The 21652-nt window shown below is 45.5% G+C and overlaps 1 protein-coding gene across 2 annotated transcripts in view; it reads right to left on the bottom strand.

The window, feature by feature from the left end:
• Positions 1 to 21652, bottom strand: part of Cpped1 (calcineurin-like phosphoesterase domain containing 1) — a 192439-nt gene that overhangs the window by 107168 nt on the left and 63619 nt on the right. Inside the window, exon 1 of one of the 2 annotated variants that reach the window (NM_001013963.1) lies at positions 12236 to 12361. The exons of the other annotated variant lie outside the window; for it this stretch is intronic. Within the exon in view, the coding sequence (NP_001013985.1) occupies positions 12236 to 12305 (70 nt within the window). The 5' untranslated portion in view covers positions 12306 to 12361. Of the gene's footprint in view, positions 1 to 12235; positions 12362 to 21652 lie in introns of those variants that run through there. 2 annotated transcript variants of the gene reach the window in all.

The following is a 21652-nucleotide window of genomic DNA, read 5'->3' as shown; positions in this document are numbered from 1 at the left end:
CTCCTCCAACAAGGCCACACCTCCTCCAAAAAGGCCATACCTCCTCCAACAAGGCCACACCTCCTCCAACAAGGCCATACCTCCTCCAACAAGGCCACACCTCCTCCAACAAGGCCATACCTCCTCCAACAAATCCACACCCCCAACAAGGCCACACCTCCTCCAACAAGGCCACACCTCCTCCAACAAGGCCACACCTCCTCCAAAAAGGCCATACCTCCTCCAACAAGGCCACACCTCCTCCAACAAGGCCATACCTCCTCCAACAAGGCCACACCTCCTCCAACAAGGCCACACCTCCTCCAACAAGGCCACACCTCCAACAAGGCCACACCTCCTCCAACAAGGCCACACCTCCTCCAACAAGGCCATACCTCCTCCAACAAATCCACACCCCCTCCAACAAGGCCACACCTCCTCCAACAAGGCCACACCTCCTCCTAACAGTGTCGGTCCTTCTAGGAGCCATTTTTTTTTTTTTTTGGTTCTTTTTTTTCCGGAGCTGGGGACCGAACCCAGGGCCTTGCGCTTCCTAGGTAAGCGCTCTACCACTGAGCTAAATCCCCAGCCCCTCTAGGAGCCATTTTTATCCAAACCAGCACACTTTCTAAATGGAGTTTGATCAAACAGGGCACACAGCATAAGACCCTGGCTGAGCAGTATGATTAAGAGACCTCAGCAGAACTACCTCACATTATTACAGAGTACAAAGATTTAAGAATCCAAGGTGTTGATTCCTGTAAATTTAGCAAACTCAAAATAACATGACTAGACAGACAAAGAATTAGCTTTAAAATGAGCAGAGCATAGTGGGTAGGTTTATGTTTCTGGGAATGTCCAATTTGGATTCGGTATCTTAAATCCAACATCTCTACAGTTCATGCATTTCGCACTCATGCTTTCCACTCATCCTGGCTCCTTCCCTGGGTACCCTAAGCTTTCAGTATCACAGAGTGAATGAATGCCTTCGTCTTCCTGGACCTGTTTCTGCTGATGCATTTCCTCCATCACCTCCAGTCCCTCAGTCTACAGACCTTGGGATCCTATCTTTTCGTCCACAGAGCCAACCAAGCTGCAACTTTCCTTTTCTACTTTACCTGCTCTAGCCTTCCTGTCCTGTACCACAACCCCTTGGTGTGGACCAGCCCTCTGCTGTTCTAACTGAAACAGGCTTCAAGAACAACTCTGAGAATTCCCCTCTCCAGACCACCAAGGTAGAAGCTGCCACCATGCTGTTCTAAAACTTCCCCCATCACTCCCCAACCCAGTGCAGATATGCTGACTCTCCTTAATGCCGGGCCCATGTCTGCTTCTCTCTCCAGAGCACACATGTCATTCAGGCCTGTCTTGAGACTGGCAGGTAGCAAACATGGCAGGGACCAGTGGAGATGCCACCAGGCCCTGGCTCATTCTGACACCGGGGCACTAGGATAAAGCCAAAGCTTTTCCAGCTCTGTCTACTACAGATGAGTCACACCAGTGGCTCTGCACTCAACAGAGCAGGATGGGTGATGACATTGTAGCATCCATACTATTGGATTGTAAGGGTCCATGATTCACTGAAGAACGACACCCTGGACTCAAGTAGTATGTAAACACAAGCGGTGTTTTATTCTGCAGAAGTCCAGTATGCTGAGGTCTCCCATTACCAAGATAAAGACACAACTAAATAAGCTTGCAGCCCTGATTTAAAGTGCATTAGGGAATTCCAGGGTAGGTGACCTCTATATTAATCTGTTGGGTCCATCTCTAGGGACATTCCATTACCGGGGTGTGGGGGGTTGGAAACTTGCTGGGGAGGTCTGGAAACTGTTGCTGAGGAAGTAACTGAGGAGGTCTGGAAACTGCTGCTGAGGAAGTAGCTGAGGAAGTCTGGAAACTGCTGCTGACCCATTGTCCTTGCCTTAGGCCAGGTGGCAGGGCAGCTTCTGAGGCCTGGACTTGGCTGGACTAGCCCAGTTCTTGGAAACAGAGATTTAGGCCTAGTCTCCTTAACTGCCAATCTGAAGCCTGTCAAGGAATCAGCCTAGCCATCTCGGGATGGTTTTAACATAAATGTCCAGAGACATTTTTGGATGTCATAGTGGGAAGTGGGGAGTTGTACTGGTGACTTTCACTGGTGCTGTGATAAAGACAACTTAAAGAAGGTTGTTATGGATCAGGGTTTGAGGACAGTCCATCACGGTAGTCATAGTGGCAAGGGCTTGAGGCAGCCATTCACATTGTATCTATCCACAGTAACAAATGGTACTGTTTGGCTCAGTTTCTCATTTTTTTTTTTTTTGGTTCTTTTTTTTTTTGGAGCTGGGGACTGAACCCAGGGCCTTGCGCTTCCTAGGTAAGCGCTCTACCACTGAGCTAAATCCCCAACCCCTCAGTTTCTCATTTTTAGTCAGTCTGATACTCCAGCCCATGGCACGGTGCTTCCCACAGATAGGATGGGTCTTCCTATCTCAACCGAATCTGGTTAATACCTCACAGGTGACTCTAGATCCTGTCAAGATGATAATCAGTCTTAACTATCATAGTGGTGCTACTGGAACCCTGTATGTAGGAGCCAGGCATACTGCTGACGCCCACCCTACAGCCACCAGTAACGGCACAGAACCAAAGGAAGCACTATCCGCTCCTCTCAGACACCCACACCTCCCACCTTCCCAGGGATGCTCTCCACTTGTGAATGCTTCCTACTGAGAAATATGGTTTGCAGTGGCCAGGCCAGTACCTCCTCCAGCACTGAGCCTGACTCCCTCCCGACGCTTTCTGATGAAATCTCATCTGTCTCAGCCCAGCTGCCACTCCACAGGGCTTCCCTGCTTCCCCCGAGAGCAGAAGCTACTCTGGCTCCCTTCTTTTATTCAAACATAAGAACTGAACATCACGGACACACCTGCAATCCCAGCGTGAGAAGTCTGAAGCAGGAGGATCATGAGTTCTGGACACACCTCTTTGAGGTGCAATGCTACACCGTCAATGGTGAGCAGTGTCCTTTAAGGCCTTACAGAGCAGCCTTCGGGAAAGGTGAACAGAAGGAGGCTGTTATCTGATACCAAACTTCCTAGGACCCCAGGTGGGATTGGGATAGTCACAAGGCACAGTGAATAGCAGGGTGCTGGGAGGAACACACTCCTGGAAAGGGTGAGGCAAATGACCACAGGGACACTAGGAGGCTAGGGTGAGACCACACCAGGACCTACCTTTACCTGGCTGTAGCCTAGAATCTGAGTTTCAAGAGTTTACTCCGATCGATTCATTTCTATTCTTGACTAACTGTAACACATTCAAGTTCCTTATCCTCTGGGGTTCAGTCTCCTCATCTGTAGACAATGAATAAAGGCAGCTCCTTACGAAGAACTGGTTAATTTGAACTAGGCACAGAGCAAATGGTCCAGCATGGGCAACCTACAGTCACCATGATCACCATCAGTCTCCCTGACTCTAGTCTTAACAGAGACAAGACTCCCGGAATGTGACTCCTGGAGTCACAGTGTGACTCAGGATAAGTACCTACATACCCTGTCCCAACACCCCTACCTTTCCCATACTGTGGATTCTGTGTTGGTTACAAAACAGCAAAGGTAGGAAGGCCTTACAGCTGCCTGGAGGCTGTTAGGTTAAAGAGCAATGCCAGCGAAATACAATTTGTGCAGCTCCTCCCGGCAGCAATCTGCGTGGTGAACTACAATCTAAATGTCTTCAGCAAATTGTTTTTCTTCTTGGGGGACTGATCTTATTTTAGTGGGGGTGGGGGTTGCTAAACAGAACTCACTATTCTGGGACTTTCTCTAGTTTAACAACAGCCTCGGCATAGCAGTCCAGGCTGGGTACGGCAGGTACAGTACCCTTCTATAATGGCTGTTCAGGGCCTCGGGGCTGGCAACAGCTATGAGGGTGCAGGGTTTCTGTTCAGAAAGGAAGGAATCTAAAGTGGACTGCAGCGACAAATGCACCACTCTGTGCATGTGACAAAAGTCGCAAACCACACACCTACAAAAGGTGAGCTGTACAGTGTACGAAAAGTAATTTTAAAATGTCCTTCGGGGACTTCTCTCCCCACAGGATTAGCTGTAAAAGCAATTAGATGAATTGCCAAATGACTTGTCCCAGGTACCAGGGGAAATTTACCTACATTTTAGTTCAAAGGCACTAAAAAACAAAAAATGATTTTGAGACGCAAAGACTTCTGAGTCAAGGCTTGGCTGGTACACTCACCACCTGAAAGTGAAGGCTTTTGAAACTCTTTGGAGGCAAGACAGCAAATAGGACAAGACTTCTTGGCCAGGTGGCACTTAGCATTACTGGCGAACAGTAAGACATTTCCAGGACCTTCCTGTGCCATTTTGGGATGCCTGTTTTGGGTAGCTGTTGGCTAGACCTCTGCCCATATCCCTGTTTCCCCACCAAGACGCTGGCAGTTGCTGACTCACTGGAGCTTGAGGGAGACCTGGAAGTGGCACCACAGGCACCTACCTCCAAGCAGTCCTTGGATGCAGAAAGAAGGTAACAGTCCTTCCAACTCATGGCATCTATCTGATGGGAAAACTTCATCCTGCAGATGCTTCTGAACGGTGCACACTGCATGGCTGTCCTCATGGGTATGAGGGATGCTAGTGGTTTGTCTAATACTTTGGATTCAGTTTTCTTTTGTCCAGAGAATGAACAGTATGTGGGGCAGAAGCACATGCAGAGACCCATCTATTTCCACACCATGACATGACTCCTGAGTGGCTTGGCCACCAGTTAATGTCCGGAGTTAGGAAAAACCACAGAATCCTAAGGAGAAAGTGCACTGTGAACAGCCCTAAGTGTCATCAAGGAAAAGGATGGGTTGAAACAATGTTGAGGCCTAAGTTACAAAAGATGAGCACACAGGCTTCTTCAACTACACCCTAGAGCTGGCACAGGGGAGAAAGACAGAGGAAAACCTAGTCTGGGATGACAGGTCCCAAACTTGTTTGAGACAGTTTGTCTTGGGGCTGGTGGGATAGCTCTATGGGAAAGATCTACCCCAGAATGTGGGAATCCCTGAATCTCACCTCAGCACTGCAAACAACAGCAACAGCAAGCCCCAGCATCTCCACAGTGTCACTGAGGAGACGGCAGAGATAGAGTGAGTGCATAAAGTTGCTGGAACTGCTCACATGTGAGCTGCAGGTGGCCAGGATGCTTGTGGTGGCAACTGGGTAGGACGGTAGACAAAGTCAGTGTGCCCTCAAGGATGAATGTCCAAGACCAGAAATAATCTGAACAGAAGAGGGATCAGCAGTGTAAAGGCCACTAACAACCCCTCAGCTTTAGGTAAACCAGTGACCTGGAAAGCCCTGGAGAAAGAGCAGCCTGGGCAGATGAAAACCTGGTGCTGGTTCAGGGTCTCGGCAGCAGAGGTAAGGGACTTGTCATCAAAAGCCTCTGGCCCTGTCCATTTACTAGGGTAAGAACACACACCATGAAATGTCTCGGTGCCTCTAGGACAATACGCCAGCACAAACCAAAGCCAGCGCCTTTCAGCACCTCTACCAAGCTCTACATCCATTTTATAAACGAGGCCAGGTGCTATCCACATGGGAAGAAAATGTTGTTTCCTCTTTTCTTAAAGAAGGCTATGCAGAATGCACTCATTTATTCCCTAGGTGTCTGACTTATCTGTGCACCAAACTTGGCTGGGGGGGGGGGCAGAAGGCCAGGAGTTCCCACAGGGCTGGGGCCAGCCACTGCCCCAGCCCTGCTTCAGTGCCTCTTTCTCACCCAAGCCCATGGGAAAGTTAAAATGTGGGCAGTGCACAGACATAAACGTTGTGTGTCAGCCTTCTCTGTAAGAAGATTCTACCCTGAACAAACACCCAGGGGTGCCTGGAAGGTCTGACCAGCATTTTGGAAGCTTTCTGCGCGAAGGGTGATGTCAGTCAGAGGTCAGCCAGTGGTCAGCCCTTGCTGGCACTCCACCCTCCTGCACGCTGCATACGTGTGTGGCTCCTTCGGCTCACTGCTTGCTTCCTGTAACCTGTCCCCAGTCTGTTGGTGCTGCTGCTTGCTTTGGAGTTGCCTGGTTTAATGAAATGTGTAAAGGGGAGGAAGATGGAGTGTTGTTTCCAACTCCAAGTGAGTCTCTAAGGAAGATGAAAGCTTTGGGGAGAGACTCGATAAACGAGGGCTGGTAAACGTAAAACACCATCACATTGGGTGTTGGGAAGACAAATGCCACAAAGGAAAGATATAAGCCTAAGAAGACCCCACATCGAGTGTTTGCTAACTGACTGCATGTTTGTGGGGTAGGGGAATATGTGCAACTGGAAAGGATTCATTCATCTGCTTATATAAAGTCACACCAGGTCCATCTATACATCCAGGCCAAGACAGGTGCTTGGCCTCTGGCCGGACCTAAAAAAGATATGTAAATCAGTGTGTATTTATGGTCTACATGAAGATGAAATGTTAAAAGCCATAGTGTATTCTTTGTTTTAAGCTGTCTAACTATAGGTAGAAGAGAAAGTTACAAGGGCTTCCTAATAATTAGGCCCTTCTTCTTTTTCACACAGACAGATCTCCTCAAGGGGCTGAAGACAGGCCAGTGGTTGAGCCCCTGCCTACCATGCCTGAGGAGTGAGTGGGCTCCATCCTCAGGTGTGTAAACTAAGTTCTTCAACTTACTTTATTATTGGGGAGGGCACCCATGTGTCACACACAGCACACCTAAGAAGTCAGTTCTTGCCTTGCACCTATTTCTGAGGGAGGGTGCCTTGCGGTATACTCCAGGATACCTGGCCGGCAAGCTGCATAGTCTGCAGTTCTCCTGTCTCCCGTCTTGCTGTGGGGGTGCTGGGGTTACAGATGTGCACCATTCTATCCAGCTTCCTGTCATCGCCTGGCTTCAGGGTGTTACTGTTACCCGGTAAGCCATCTCACTGGCTCTCCACAAACTTAAAAAAGAATCCTTGTCCTAAATCAAGAGTTTTTACCATAAAATATGTTAAATATTGGATCAAGTCTTTGTGACCTGCAACTTAGGGAAAGAAAGTTTGTAGATGTGACTTGATAAGAGAAAGAGCTGATCAACTGGATTTCATCATAACCTAAAACGTGTTTTGAAGACAGTATCCATACATCATACATTCAGTAAGAAAGGCGCCTGGTCCAGAAATTATAAAACTTGAGCTTGGTTGGCTCAATTATAAAAAACAAACAAACAAACAAAAAAACCCCCAATTTTAAAATAACTAATGACCTCAGTAAGTATTTCTTCTGAGGGCTACCGGTGCCATTAAGTACACAAAAATTCAACACTATTTGTTATGGCTAATCCATTTCATTGGAATTAGTGAATTACTGTGGAAACATACCTCTGGGTGTGTCTATGAGGGTGTTTCCAGAAAGGCTTTATTGGTGAGGGAAGACCAACCTTGAATAGGGACGGACAACCCCACTGAATGACTGGACTGAAGACGGGGAGAGAAAGAGAACGGGGTGCAACATTCCATCTCTCTCCCAGATACCTCACACTGAGCTGCCACAGCTCAGATCTCCCTTCCTCACCACGCCCCTGCTGCGAAGAACTATACCTCTGATTGAGAGTCAAAATAAACCCTTCTTCCTCCAGTTGCTTTTAACTCCAGGCAGTGCTGGTCAGGAGATAAAGTTAACAGTAAAGCTACTGCATGACCCAGAAATTCCAAACCTACACATCTGCTATAAAGAAACTATATATATTTGCTCTGTTCATAGTAACCACTCATTTAACAAATTTGGTTATTTGCACAATGAAATTTGATGCAGTAAAGGGGTAAAGCACTAGCTGCCTGCCAGTGTGGACGACTTCTGAAGCTTTCTGAGGTGAACCAGGAAGGCCACATATGACTCCATTCACAGGAAATGTCAATCAGACTTGCCTGCACAGGAGGTAGTAGGCACCTGTGACAGGTGGGGTGGACACACCTGTGACAGGTGGGGTGGACACACCTACAGACTGCAGGTGCACACAGTACTGCTTTAGAGCACTGCATTGCCTGCACCACTCTGAAACATTACTGAAAACAAGCCGTAGTCGCAATAGGAATGAAGACTTTCAAAGTAGAAGCCCAGCCAGGCTATGGTGGGACCCAGCAGCAATCCAGGCACTGAGGAGACTGAGGCAGCATGCTCATTGGTTCCAGACCAGCCTCGGCTAGAGCCTATCTCAAACAAACTCCTTTAAAAATTAGGTTTTGGGTTTTTTAATGTGGCCTTTTTAAACATGTAAATGGCACTGATCACCAGATCTTTTAGCTGGTGCTTACAATGAGGAACATCCCTGTTTAGTCATGGTGACTGTCAAGAGGGAATTTTCTTTGGCCAATCAAATTTAGCTCAGTTATTTGACCAAAGGGAAAAACCAAGCCAAAATGATGTGTGGGTAGGCAGCTGGTAGGGGCAGCACTGAGGCTCCAGCACGGAGCCAAGCAGCACTAAAGTGAGTAACTGAAAGCAGAAGGAACAAAAGGAAACAGTTTAACTGGCTACAGTCACTTAGTCAATCAACAGACACTGAGTTACGGCATACTTGGTTAATTGCTTTTAGCTCAGGTATCGCCACAGGGCCTTCCACAGCCAACCAAAGTCCAACTACTGCGATTAAACTTGGTATTGATTTAGGCTGTTGGGCCATATCTGTCCACTCCCACGGCTTTTATTGAACAGATCCCTCTTCAAATAAGAGTGAACTAATTTGCCCTAAATGAAAAGGCGCCACTGAAGCGCTCACTTCATCTGCTGCCCCGTTACACTGTTTAAACTTGATTATTTCTACTGAGAATTCACTTACTCTCACCAGTGAGAGGACTTACAGGGAAAACAGAAATGTTCAAAATTAACAAAAACCATCAACTCCTACAAGGTAGCCGCAGAGGTGCAAAATGTCCAGAGAAACAATATTTTATTTAAAAACTGCACTCCTTTAAATTTTATTTTAATTTCTGTCTGTTTCCCTGTGTGAGTATACACTCCATGTGTCTGCGTTCCTGTGAAGAGGGTGTCATATCCCCTTGATCCACAGTTACAAGTGGTTCTAAGCCACCTGGTTTGAATGCTAGGGATTGAAGCCAGGTCTCCAGCGGAGTGGAATGTTTGTAACTGCTGGGCCATCCCTCCAGTCCCCCACAACAATCTTTTAAAGAAAGCTACCCAAGGAGATGGATATCCTGATAGGATAAAATACCAACAAATACGTTTAGGACCTTAGAACAATTAAACTCAATTTTATTCTGTATTTTGTGGGGATGTGGGAGTACAGATGCCATGGCACTCACTTGGAGGTCAGAGGACAACGTAGGGCAGTTGGTCTAACATGTGGGCTCCCGTAATCAAAGTCTGGCTGAGCCTTGGCGGCAAACACCTTTATCCTCTGAGCCATGTTGCCAGCCCTCACCTCTGTACTGATTTATCCCTTTCAGAACTTCTTCAGAACAAATGTGGTAAACCTCTGAGAAGGAAGTTACATGCTAGCCGAAAAGAGTCCTAATTAGGATTATGTGTCAAAGAACTATAATTATCAATTTGCCTAATTAAAATGAGTATCTGAACACGCCTTAAGAATGTGAGCCCTTGGGTTGGGGATTTAGCTCAGTGGTAGAGCACTTGCCTAGCAAGCGCAAGGCCCTGGGTTCGGTTCCCAGCTCCGAAAAAAAGAAAAAAAAAAAAAAAAAAAGAACCAAAGAATGTGAGCCCTCATCAGCAGGGCAGAGCTGATTATGTTATGTTAGCCGATTATGGATGGTTGAAACTGAGACTCACTTATCAAACTCCTGGAGAAACAGAAGCTCTGTCACCCAGGTATCTGGTTGTGGCGGGTAGCTAATTCCTAGGGATGAGAACAGTGTAAGCCCGGGACAGCGGTTTGAGTTAACTGAACCCCTTTGAAGGAGATGTGAGACCTGTCTCTACAGACTTAGGCTCTACTTCCCACAGTAACTGGACTGCCCTGAGGGCATCTGTGAGTACAACCATGTACCTTTCTGTGGCATCTGATGCCCTGTGCCACCCTGCCTAAGCCTTGCTGCCAAGCTTTGGTGCCAAGACTGGCTGCTGCTTTTCCTAGAATTTCTGACTGTTTTTGGTTTTGAATCTCTGGTGAATGTTGCACTCACCCGAACAGAAACACATGCTTAGGAACGCACAGTACAGACAATGCACTGGAACCATCCACAATGGTACATTGTTCCCCGTCGGGATGTCTTCAAATCTTTTTTTTTCTTTTTTTCAGAACTGGGGACCAAACCCAGGGCCTTGCGCTTCCTAGGTAAGCGCTCTACCACTGAGCTAAATCCCCAGCCCCGATGTCTTCAAATCTTAAGGCAGCACCGTCTACTCCCCCTGCGCGGCACATTCCTACCTCCTAAATGTGTTCAGGATTCCAGATGGTATCTCAAATCCATTTCATTTTGATTCTATTCCTTTCTCTCTGATGTCAGTCAATGCTCTCCCCCACACACAATCCCGGCTCCTCTCACTGCGAAGGCCACTGGGTGCCAAGGATTACTACTTTTGTGCCATGGCTCCATGCCTAGATTTGGAGCCTGAGGTCTGGGGATTTGTCGTTCTTTCCTTCTTGATTCTTCACAACTTACTACAGAGTGTAAATGAAACATGGTATTTCTCAGACTGGAAAGGAGCCTGCAGCAGGAAACTCTTGCAGTCTGCTAGAGGGAGCATAAACAGTTAACAACCCTCTGTAAGGCAATGTAGCAATACACCTGAGGATGGGTATACCCCATAACCCACACCCTGCTCCTGAAGAAACTCTCCTATGTGTTTACAGAAGACGGTTGTACAAAAAGGCTTACTGCAATACTATTCACAAGAATGAAAAGCAGGTAATACAGCCTACAAATGGGAACCCTGAAAGGGCATCGAGTGCAGGAATAAACATTCTGGTGATTACTTCCCCTCCCCCCATCTCCTCAGGGAACTCCCCATAGGCTGAGTGTCTTCTTGCCTATCTAAGGAGGGGCAAAAAAGTTCACTGCTGCACCTCCATGGCAGTCACTCCTAGAGCATGGTGGCCAGGAGAAATTTGGAGAAGCAAAGAGAAGATAGATACCAAGCTGGAGCACATCCACTAACAAAACATACAACACGTATGATCAATCAATGGGACACTGTTCAGAAGGAAGTATAAGGAGAACTACTTAGAATAATATGGATGCATCTCAAAAATATATAGGCTGGGGGGAAAAGGACCATGAGACACATTAAATTTTGTAGAAAATGGCACCACAGCAGCTTAGATTTCCCCAGTCCACCATCAGTGGATTTATATGGCTGTGCACACCTGTGCAGAACCTTGAATTGCAAAGAGGGAAAGAAACAAAGGCCTATCAGAGAACTGTAGGATTGATCTTCTTCTTTGGCTAGCTAGGCACAGGTAAGTCTGAGGAAATGAACTTGAAAATAGGATGTGAAGGCTGAGAGGGTGCCAGGCTTCCTAGTCCCACCAGGGGTCAAGGCCCTCCAGGGTTTGGAACCTGCCTGCTTCTTTTTCAAAGCAGTTCAGGCAAATTAGAGGCTGGATAACAAGACAAGAAAGACAAACGTTCCTGTAGTGCCAGAGAAGACTCAACCCCAAAGATCCAAACTAAACAGAGGGAAACAGGAACCAACCTATATCCTCTGAATAGCTCAAGGTCTAGCATTTGCTTAACACCTAGCATGTGTCCCACCCTAAGTTACAGAACTACTCTGATCTTTTAACGCTCGCTCTGAGGCAAAACAGAGGGGCAGATTATCTAAGACCAACGTCCAAGAACGCTACCGCTACCAGGACCAGAATGCCTTCCCTCTCTACGGTTACAGTAAACGGCTGGATATAAAATACAATCTCACTACAAGTAACAACCTCTGACACACCCCGCACTTGTCAGGTGCCCCCCTCCAAAAGCTTGCAGTGGTCCGGTTCTACAGATGAAGAAGACAGAGGACAGGCCCCACAGCAGCGCCCAAGGAGTTATTCACTTCTCTGTCCTCTCCGCCCGACTTCTGTTTTGTTTGTTTGCTTTGTTTTTTTGGCTTGTTGTTTGCAAGGTCAGGTCAAGGCCAACGAAGCCCAGAACCGCAAGGGAGGAGCAACTCCTACAACGCTCCGCGGTGCCATGTGCAACCTACGAAGGGTCCGGCTGGAAGTGTGCGCCCGAGACCGGAAGGTTCCGCGCGCGGAAGGTTCTGCAGCTCTGGAGTCCCCCTTCCCGGGTGAAGAGCCAAGCAGTAGTACCTGAGGAAAACGCGTCCAGGGTCCTGCCCCGGGCTCTATGGAAAACATCCGCCGCCCCCGCAGCTGACATGGCGAGCGACTGGCCTTGCCTGGGCACGTTCTGTGGGAGGAGGAAGCGACTCTACACCACCCGACTGCCCCGCCTGGAACAGTTTCTGGAACCTGCCCTCGGCTCTGGGAGGGACGGGCAGGGCGGGGCCGCTCCGGGTGCTGCTAGTACTGCCTGGGCCAGCAAGGAGATTGCTACACCTCTGGGATCGACCGGTGCGCCTGATTAGGGTCCAACTTGCACTGGAACCGACTGGGTGTTGAGGCTTTGAGGCCTGGAGTTGCCTTATTTAGCAAGCATAGGCCCGCTTCATTATTTGGTATTTCAGGTTAACAAGAATAGCAAAAAGGGTTAGCATTAAGTATATCCCATGCAGTATTTGGGAGATACTTATGCGGCTATTTTTAAAATATTGTTTATTTGAAATTCCATTTCAACTCGATGTCCTAAGTTTTATGTTGCAACCATCCGAACTGCCCACCATAATCTCAAGAGCCTTTAAGGCATCTTGACTGCCTGGACATTACCACTGTCACTCTGTCACTGTTTTTTCTCTTACTGTGCAGCAGGCATTGCCCTAAGTACTTTGTGTTTAGCTCACTACCTCATTGGCTGCTCTAGTCAGACGGGGAAGCTGACGCTCAGAGAGAGACACAGGTCCTGAAAGAAAGCTATGAGCTGCAGGTGAGCAAGACAAAATGGAATCTGTCCAACTCAAAAGCCATTACACTGAACCACAACCCTCATACTTGCTACCAATCCAGATTTCAAAGGTGGAAATGTTGAAGTCATATCCCCAAGAGGAGGATATTTTTATTAAGCACTGCAAGGGAATTCCTAGGATGTGCTAAGTTGGTAAATTTTCTTCTCAATAAGTGTAAGCCTGAAATGTTTGTATGGTTAGCAGAGCTAGGATGACCGTCTCATGACCTTGAACTAGAGTCAGATATAAGTACTAGTGATTTAGAACAGATATGCAAATGAGCTTGTATCTCAACTACTTGGGTTTATCCTAATACAACACTTACTGTAGGTATGATCTTAAAATTAGTTTCTCTGCACCTCAGTTTCCCTAACTGTCAAATAAGAACAATAACAATACCTAGGGTTATTGGGTTGGAGAAAAAGTTAGAAAATGTTGTGATTTGTACATAAGAAGTTTCCCATAGGCTCTTATTGGACAGTTGGCCCCAGCTAGTTGTGAAAGAAAGAAAAAGAAAAAGGAAGGGAAAGGATATGACTGCCCCTAGTTATGGTGGAGGAGAAAGTTTATTATAGACATGTGGGAGAGCATAGGCAGAGGTAGAGACATCTGGGAGAGAGGAAGGGGAAAGGAGAAAGAGGGAAGAAGGGAACCAAGTACAGCAGCCAGGAGGCCAAAGGTACAAAAAGGGTAGTAACCAAAATGTCTGGACTATATAGGGAAGAGCCTCTGGGGGAAGGTCAGGCCAGACTCTGGTCTGGGGCATTCAGGGTAAAGGGCAGGGTATGCCAGCCATACCCTATAACAGGTAGGAAGTGGGGCTGCTAGGAGAACCTGGAGGCCATGTCCACGTTGATGTATTAAATTGGCACTTCAGTCATGTCCTGGGTTTGAAACTTAACAAATGGCTTTGTTTTTTGAAGGTTCAGGGAACTTTAGAAGGTGATGCCAGGTTGGAGAATAAAGGTCTTTGGAAGGAGTGTCCCAGAGATAATCTTGTTCCTAAGCACTTCCTGCTACAGTGTGCTTCTTGTCCTCTGTGAGGTGAAAACCTCCTCTGCCGCACACCTTTGTGATCTCCTGGCCAAGCACATGTGCAAGCATCTGCAACACAAAACCTTACTCTTATGTTGCTTCTGTCATAGCAGTGAGCAAAGTAACAAGTACCAATGGGTTCATATGTCAAACTATTTAACAGTTCCAGTGGCAAGTAGTTAGTAACCACAGTATATTAGCCATGGTGATTATTATTAATCATGTATTTGCTGTATACAACCTGGACATAAGGAGGGACCTGAGGGGATGTGCAGAGTAAACATAAATGGTTGAGAGTCAAAGCCCTAATGTTTCCAAGGGGCCCAGCCCTAGCTTACATCCCAAGTGGTAAGTTATGTAACCACAAGTCTCTCAATTCATTAAATATGTGGGTCTAGTTGTTGTTTGCACAGCACATTTGAAGTGTTGTCTTTTTTAAAAGAAAATGGTTAACAGGAGTGGGGTAGGAGAAGAGGAGTAGATTTTAGAAGGATGACAGTCACTGGCTGATCTTCCAACCCAACCCCATGATCATCCTTTTTAGGGGATGGAATGGATAATCTATTTGGCCGTCTCTTTCTCAGGCAAACAATACTCAGATCTCTTTTCAGAAAAATGGACTTTCCTGTCCTCACAATGTAGTTTGGTGGCAGAGGCACCAGCTCTTCCTCGAGGTTCCTGGGACTAGAACCAACAGAAACATCCTAGATTTTAGATAAGAAGTTGAGGCCTAATGTACAGGAAAGTCCCTTGTTTTTGGTGAGGCTCTGTGATGGTTCATGTAATGCCACCTTATTGGGCTATAGGGCCAGCTCAAGCTTTACTCTGCTTATTTCTGAATTGATGATTTTGAATGAGTTTTTATTTGCACTTTTACTTTCCACAGTGTGGTGGACCTTGTGTTAGTTACCGTGTCAGTGTTCTAGTGCTGTGAAGAGACACCAGGACCACAGAAACTCTTACAAAGGAAAGCATTTAGTTGGGACTTGCTTACAGTTTCAGAGGTTTAGTTCTGTCTTGATGGTAGTGATCATGGCAACACATGGACAGTCAGCGGTGCTAGAAAAGTAGCTGAGGGACCTGTAGGCAGCAGGAAGAGAGAAAGGCACTGAACCTGCTTGAGCTTTTGAAACCCCAAAGCTCACCCTCATTGACACACTTCCTCTGACAAGGCCACACCTACTCCAGCAAGGTCACACCTCCTAATTCCTGTCAAATAGGTCACTTCCTGATGCCGAAATATTCAAATATATGAGCCTATGGGGGGAGGGGTCATTCCCATCAAGCCACCATAGTTACTTTTCTCCTTGATCTGACAAGGACTGGATGCGATTGTTTGGATAAGAAATGTCTCCCATAAACCTCAGGCATTTGAATGCTTGGTTCCCCGTAGATGGCACTGTTTGGCGCTTAGGAGAGGCAGCCTTGTTCAAGAGGTCTGTCATTGGAGATGTCCTTAGAGAAATTAAAGACTTGCACTATTCTGAGGTTGCTATGCTTCCTGTATGCCATTCCAGATGTGAGCTCCCAAATGTTACTGCCATGGCTCCTGCTGCTATGCTATCCTTTGGGAATTGTAAGCTCAGATAAATTCTTTCTTCTATAAGTTGCTGCTGGTCATCATGTTTTATCACAACAACAGAAAAGTGACTAATATACCAGACAAGAATCAATTTAAGTAAAGAAAAAAACTGTACATTTGACTCAGCCTGAGGCAGGGAAAGCATGACTGCGGGAGTATGAGGCGTCTGGGCACAGTATCTGCAGCCAGGAAGCAGAGAGAGATGAATGTTTGTGCTCAACTCACTTTGTCCTCCTTATTCAGTCCAAAAGTTTAGCCCATGGGTGATGATGTGCAGCATTTAGCTCAGTTCTGCCCTCTCACCTCAGTTAAGCTCTAGAGCCCCTCACAGACATGCCCAGATGCCAGTCTGGCGTGGCTGTGTAAGGGGAGGCGTGATACAGTTCCTGCCTCTGCAGCCACACTTGGCCATTGAGCCCCATGTCACATGCTGATGGTTGCTGTTGCCCTGAAACCGATCGCTGTCTCTTCTATTTTATACTCAATCTCTCTTTCTGGGGAATACACTTGTCCCATTACTCAGAGCTAATGACCTCATAATAAATGAACAGATGTTCTCAGGAAAGAGGAATGGAGGTAGTCATGAGGCTGTGGAGGACAAGGAACAGACCTGCTTCTTGGTCTTTAGGGCCATCTGAAAGGATCTAGACAACATAACCACAGGGGCCATAGTAGCCTACATGGTCCTTTGTAGAAATTGCTCATTTTGAGACTTGGCCTTGAACTTGAAATTATTAGGAATTTCATGTACCCTTTGGTCCAATGACTGCTGCATTATTAGCCAGGGTGAACTTGGGGACATCAGGGACAGAGAGAAACATCAAGAACAGAAGAAAAGGCATGGATAGGGAAAGAGGAATCTACAGAAAACAAGCAATGATAGATGGGTTTACCTTATAGGAGAAAGTCTGGTATATGATCTAGAAACCAACAGTATTAGACGGAGAGCGCATGAGGCCTTGGAGTTTCCAGGATAGGAAACAACGATTAGAGAATTAAAAAATGGTGTGGTTTGTTCTCCTAGCTACTTGAAGGATTGAAGATGACAATGCCTACTTTGCTTCATGAATTTTAAAATTTTGTAAGAAATTATTTTAGCCTTAGGAGTCTGTCACTTTTCTGTTCTTACATGAAAACAGTTACTAAGGACTGCTGTCTGCTGTACTAGGAAACTACAAGAAATGTGTCCAGATACCCATGAAGAACAGGCTGTGTAAAAACCATAAGGAAATGTGCTTTTGCTTTGAGTTTAGTTTCTGTTTTAAGGAATCAGAGGTTAGAACTAATGATCCTTGATTCATAGAATCTATGTAAATTTAAGGATTTTTAAAAAAAATTATTAACAATGTTTAAAGCCTTGATGATGTGGCTTTAGTAAATAAAAGACTGGGTTCAGGCTGTCTAGTCCAGAGAAGGCAACAGAAAGAGAAGGGAGAAGGAAGAAGAATGATGAGAAGAAAAAAGAGGGAGAAAGGAGAAGGAGGAGGAATGATGAGAATCCTAGGTGCATTAGTCAGGGCTCTCTAGAGTCACAGAACTTATGGGTAGTCTCTATACAGTAATGAATTTGTTATGATGACTTACAGTCTTCAGTCCAACTCCCCAACAATGGTCAGCAGCAGCTGTGAATGGAAGTCCAAGGATCTAGTAGTTGCTCAGTCCCACAAGGCAAGCAGGCAAGGAAGAGAGAATCTTCCTTCCAATGTTCTTATGTAGGTCTCCAGCAGAACATGTGGCCCAGGTTAAAGGTGTGTACCACCATGCCTGTATCTGGGACTCCCAGATGACCTCATCAGAGATCTCCTGGCCTTAGTCTCCTGGGATTCATAGCCACTATGCCTCTATGCCTCAAGATCTTGATGCCAAGATCCAGGTCAGAAACTTGTGTCTCCCAACCTCAAGATCTGGATCACAGGCGAGCCTTCCAATTCTGGATTGTAGTTCATTCCAGATATAGTCAAGTTGACAACCAGGAATAGCCATTACACTGAGGAACAGAGAGAACACTTGAACGGACAGTTGCAGCCACTTCTGACTCTGAGTCATTATTCAATCAGCATTGCTCCCACCTCCCCTTTCTTAGGACCTCCTCAGGCCAAGGCTGAACCTCCTTACCCAGAAGCTTTTTTCCTACATGATTCTAGATCCTATCCATTGGGCAATCAGTATTAACCATCATAGGCCTCATTAAGTCAGCTGAAGGTTGAGATGGAGAAGATACTGACTGACCTCTTCCAGGGCAAGAGGACCTCAGTCCAGCATCAGCTTTTGAATGTAAAGTGAGAGTCACTGCTCATCCTGTAGCCTTCAGTGCTCGTCTTGTGGTTGTCAGCCTGCCAGTCCACACTGTTGATTTTAGACCTGATAGCTTTCCTTCAAATAACCCCATTCTATGGATATAGGCACATGCTATTGATTCTGTTGCTTTCGGTACATACCATAAGAGAGTTTTCTTCTAAAATGTCCAAATTCCAGAGTTGGGGGCATAGTTCAGGTTGGTGTTGTCTGGAATGAAGGACAACATCCTTACAGAAAATCGAATGCAGAAATGTCTCTTCCTGACTTGCACAGGGCATGGTTGGGGCCGGGGCAGAGGGGAGCCTAGAAAAGGCACAGGGTTTTCACTTTTGCAAATTTGGTCTCTGCCATGTTTGTGTGTGCATATGTGTATATTCCTGTTTGTGTTCATGTACCTGAACATGTATGTATGTGTGGCCAGAGGACAACAGTTGTGTCATTCTTTGGGAGATGCCCTACTCTTTTTTTGAGACTGGGTCTCTCACTGGCCTGGATCTCATAAAGAAGGCTATGTTATCTGGCCCGTGAACCCCAGGGATTCACCTGTCTTTGGTTCTCCAGTGCACGTAGCACTAAGCCAGCATTTTTTATACCTGTGATAAGACTGAATTCAGGGTTTCATGCTTGCAAAGCAATTGATTAAGCCATTTTCCCAGCCCCCGATCTGTTTTCTGCTTTTGTTTTTTTTTTTGTTTTTTGTTTTTTTTGGTTTTTTTGTTTTTTGTTTGTTCATTTTGCGATGTGTATGTTTTAAGGGGAAAGCAAACTGGTAGGTTTTTTTGTTTTTTGTTTTTTGTTTTTTTTTTGTTTTTTTGTTTTTTTGTTTTTTTTTAGAACTGGAAATGTCTGTGTTCATGAAAACAGGAGTACCAACAAGACGAAAGCTCTTTGTTTTGTTGCCTTGGTTGTTTTGAGATTCCCATGTGAAACATAGTCTTCTATCCTCTCATCAGAGCAGAGACTACAGGTATCTGCCACCATGCCTGACTTACTATTAATGTATCATTTCAGTGATAATGGGTTGTCAGTAGTAGCACTTCCCCTCTCCTTAGATAAATTTTGAGAACTTCCAAGCTAGACCTGTATTCTTCAGCCGTAATGTAAGTTCCTGTCCTTGTACCATTTAGAAATCTCTGTAGCCCTCTTCATTGATTGTTAGCTTTCCTCTTGTCTGTTATTGGAAATAAAACTATTTCAGGTGTCATAATATGTGATTGTTCTTTATGATTGCCTACTAAGATATTTTATGCAATTTTTCTCATTTTATTACCAAAACAAAATAAAATTTTTGCTCCTTTTTAAAGTTGAGTTCGTGAAGCTAGAGGTAATTTACCTGGTGTCACTGATCATTCCCAAGACGACGGTGTTGAAAGCCCTCTTTCTGTTTCCTGCCATTTGGTGTCATTTCCATAGTGATACTCTTTAGAATTTTTCTAGGCTAACTTTCTTTCTTGTCTACCTTTTAGTAGGTTCCTGAGTTCAGTTAATCCTCCTATCCCAGCCTCCCAGTCACTAGGAGTACGGGTATGACATCCCGTTTAATAATCAAACAGCAGTTGTCTTACCTCTGGACTGCAGAGTCACAGAACCTGAAGTTCAGATCACATGACCACATTTATTCTTCTTGCTGTAGGCACTGTGAGCCGAGGCAAGGTCATTAATTACATGGAATTCTGTTTATCTCACATGTAAACTAGCACTTGTCATGTTTAACTACAAAGTTCCTTGGAGGATTTGGTGACATAGTGTATTTAAGACATATATCATTATATATAATAATTGTTTAATAAATGGCTTGTTGTGGTTGCTAACATGAAAGCCACCAATGGCCTTTTAGCAGGGCATAATCTGCAGGCCCCTAGGGCAGAAAGGCAGGCAGGATTGTGACCTTTTTCATCCAGAAGCTTGAATTGAATCAGTGCATGTGGGTTTCAGTTCATCGACCCATCTCCATTTCTATCTCTGCATTGTGCAACACTCCCTTGTAGGTTATTTTCTAGGGATAACCAGAAGAGCTTCTGGTTACTTACCAAAACCATGAGTAGTGACTCCATGCACCTAAGATACTCCAAACACCTAAGATATATTTTTACATTTATTGAGTTTGATGATATAAATGTCTTGCCTCCTCTCTCAGTGAGAATAAAGAAAAAGACATTTTCACCTTAAACCAGGCCTCTCAATTCAGGTACCTGTTGAATGTACAGTTTCAGCTTGTTGTAGAGATACAAGCTCCCAGGGAGCTTAGTAAGAATCCAGAATAAACACCCTAACACTAAAAGTCCTTAGTCAATACAAGAGAAATCAAATTGAGTTTTCTTCTTGATTAAACTTACTGATATTTACCATCCTGAGGCAGACAGCAATGCTTGCCTCAAAGGTCATCAATTCCATTGTTGACCCCAGTGAAAATAACTAGTTCTTTCAGTCTGAACTTGTGCCCAGAGCAGACCTGGGGCTCTGACTGTGCACCCACTCCTACAACACCTAGAGGGAGCCCAACTCCCAGGTGCTCTGAAACACTCAGGATCACAGAGGAAGCTTGACTCCTAGGAGATTGGACAGACCCAGGATCACTGGAGCTCTGACACACTCAAGATCATAGTTGAGGTCACAACATCTCTCCCAATATCCAGTGTTACTGGGACTGCCATGGGAACCAGGGAAACAAGAATCACCGCCCAGCCCGTAGCACAAGTTCCTTCTGGCTTGTAACTGTGCCCAGTGCATACCCAGGGCTTTGGCTCCTCCCACACTCCTGCAACACCCAGAGAAAGCTTGACTCCAGGAGCTCTGACACAACAGGACCTCAGGAGCTTGGTCACACCAGGTTTTCAGGATCCCAGAGGGAGCTTGATACACCCAAGATCTCAGGATCCCAGGATCCCAGAATGACAGGATCACAGAGACAGCAGGACTCAGAGGAGTTCTGACACAACCAGAATTACAGGAGGGACAGGTTCCAGTTAGAGATAGCAAGGGCAATTATCACTAGAGATAACGGGATGGTGAGCAAGACCATAAGCAACAGAAACCAATGCTACTTAGCAACATCAGAACCCAGTTCTCCCACCACAGCAAGCCCTGGATACCCTAACACACCTGAAAAGCAAGATTCAGATCTAAAATCCCATCCCATGAATATGATTTAAGGACATAAATAACACAGGTAAACAAGTAGAAGCCCATAAAGAGGAAACAAATTCCTTAAAGAAATACAGGAAAGCACAATTAAACAAGTAAAGGAATTGAACAAAATCATCCATGGTCTAAAAACGGAAATAGAAACATTAAAGAAAACACAAAGGGAGACAACCCTGGAAATGGAAAATCTAGGAAAGAGACCAGAAGTCATAAATGCAAGCATCACCAACAAAGTACAAGGGATAGAAGAGAGAATCTCAGGCATAGAAGATACCCTAGAAGATATTGACACAATAGTCAAAGAAAATACAAAAAGCAAAAAGCTTCTAACTCAAAACATTCAAGAAATCCAGGACACAATGAAAAGACCAAACCTAAGAATAATAGGTATAGAAGAGAGTGAAGACTCCCAATTCAAAGGCCAGCTAATATCTTCAACAAAATTATAGGAGAAAACTTCCCTAACCTAAAGAAAGAAATGCCCATAAACATACAAAGCCTACAGAATACCAAACAGGTGGGACCAGAGAAGAAATTCCTCCCATCACATAATAATCATAACAGCAAATGCACAGAACAAAGAAAGAATATTCAAAGTCATAAGGA

This window comes from Rattus norvegicus, chromosome 10, assembly GCF_036323735.1.
Source record: "Rattus norvegicus strain BN/NHsdMcwi chromosome 10, GRCr8, whole genome shotgun sequence".
Taxonomy (NCBI): Eukaryota; Metazoa; Chordata; class Mammalia; order Rodentia; family Muridae; genus Rattus; species Rattus norvegicus.
This window is presented reverse-complemented; position numbering and strand designations above follow the sequence as displayed.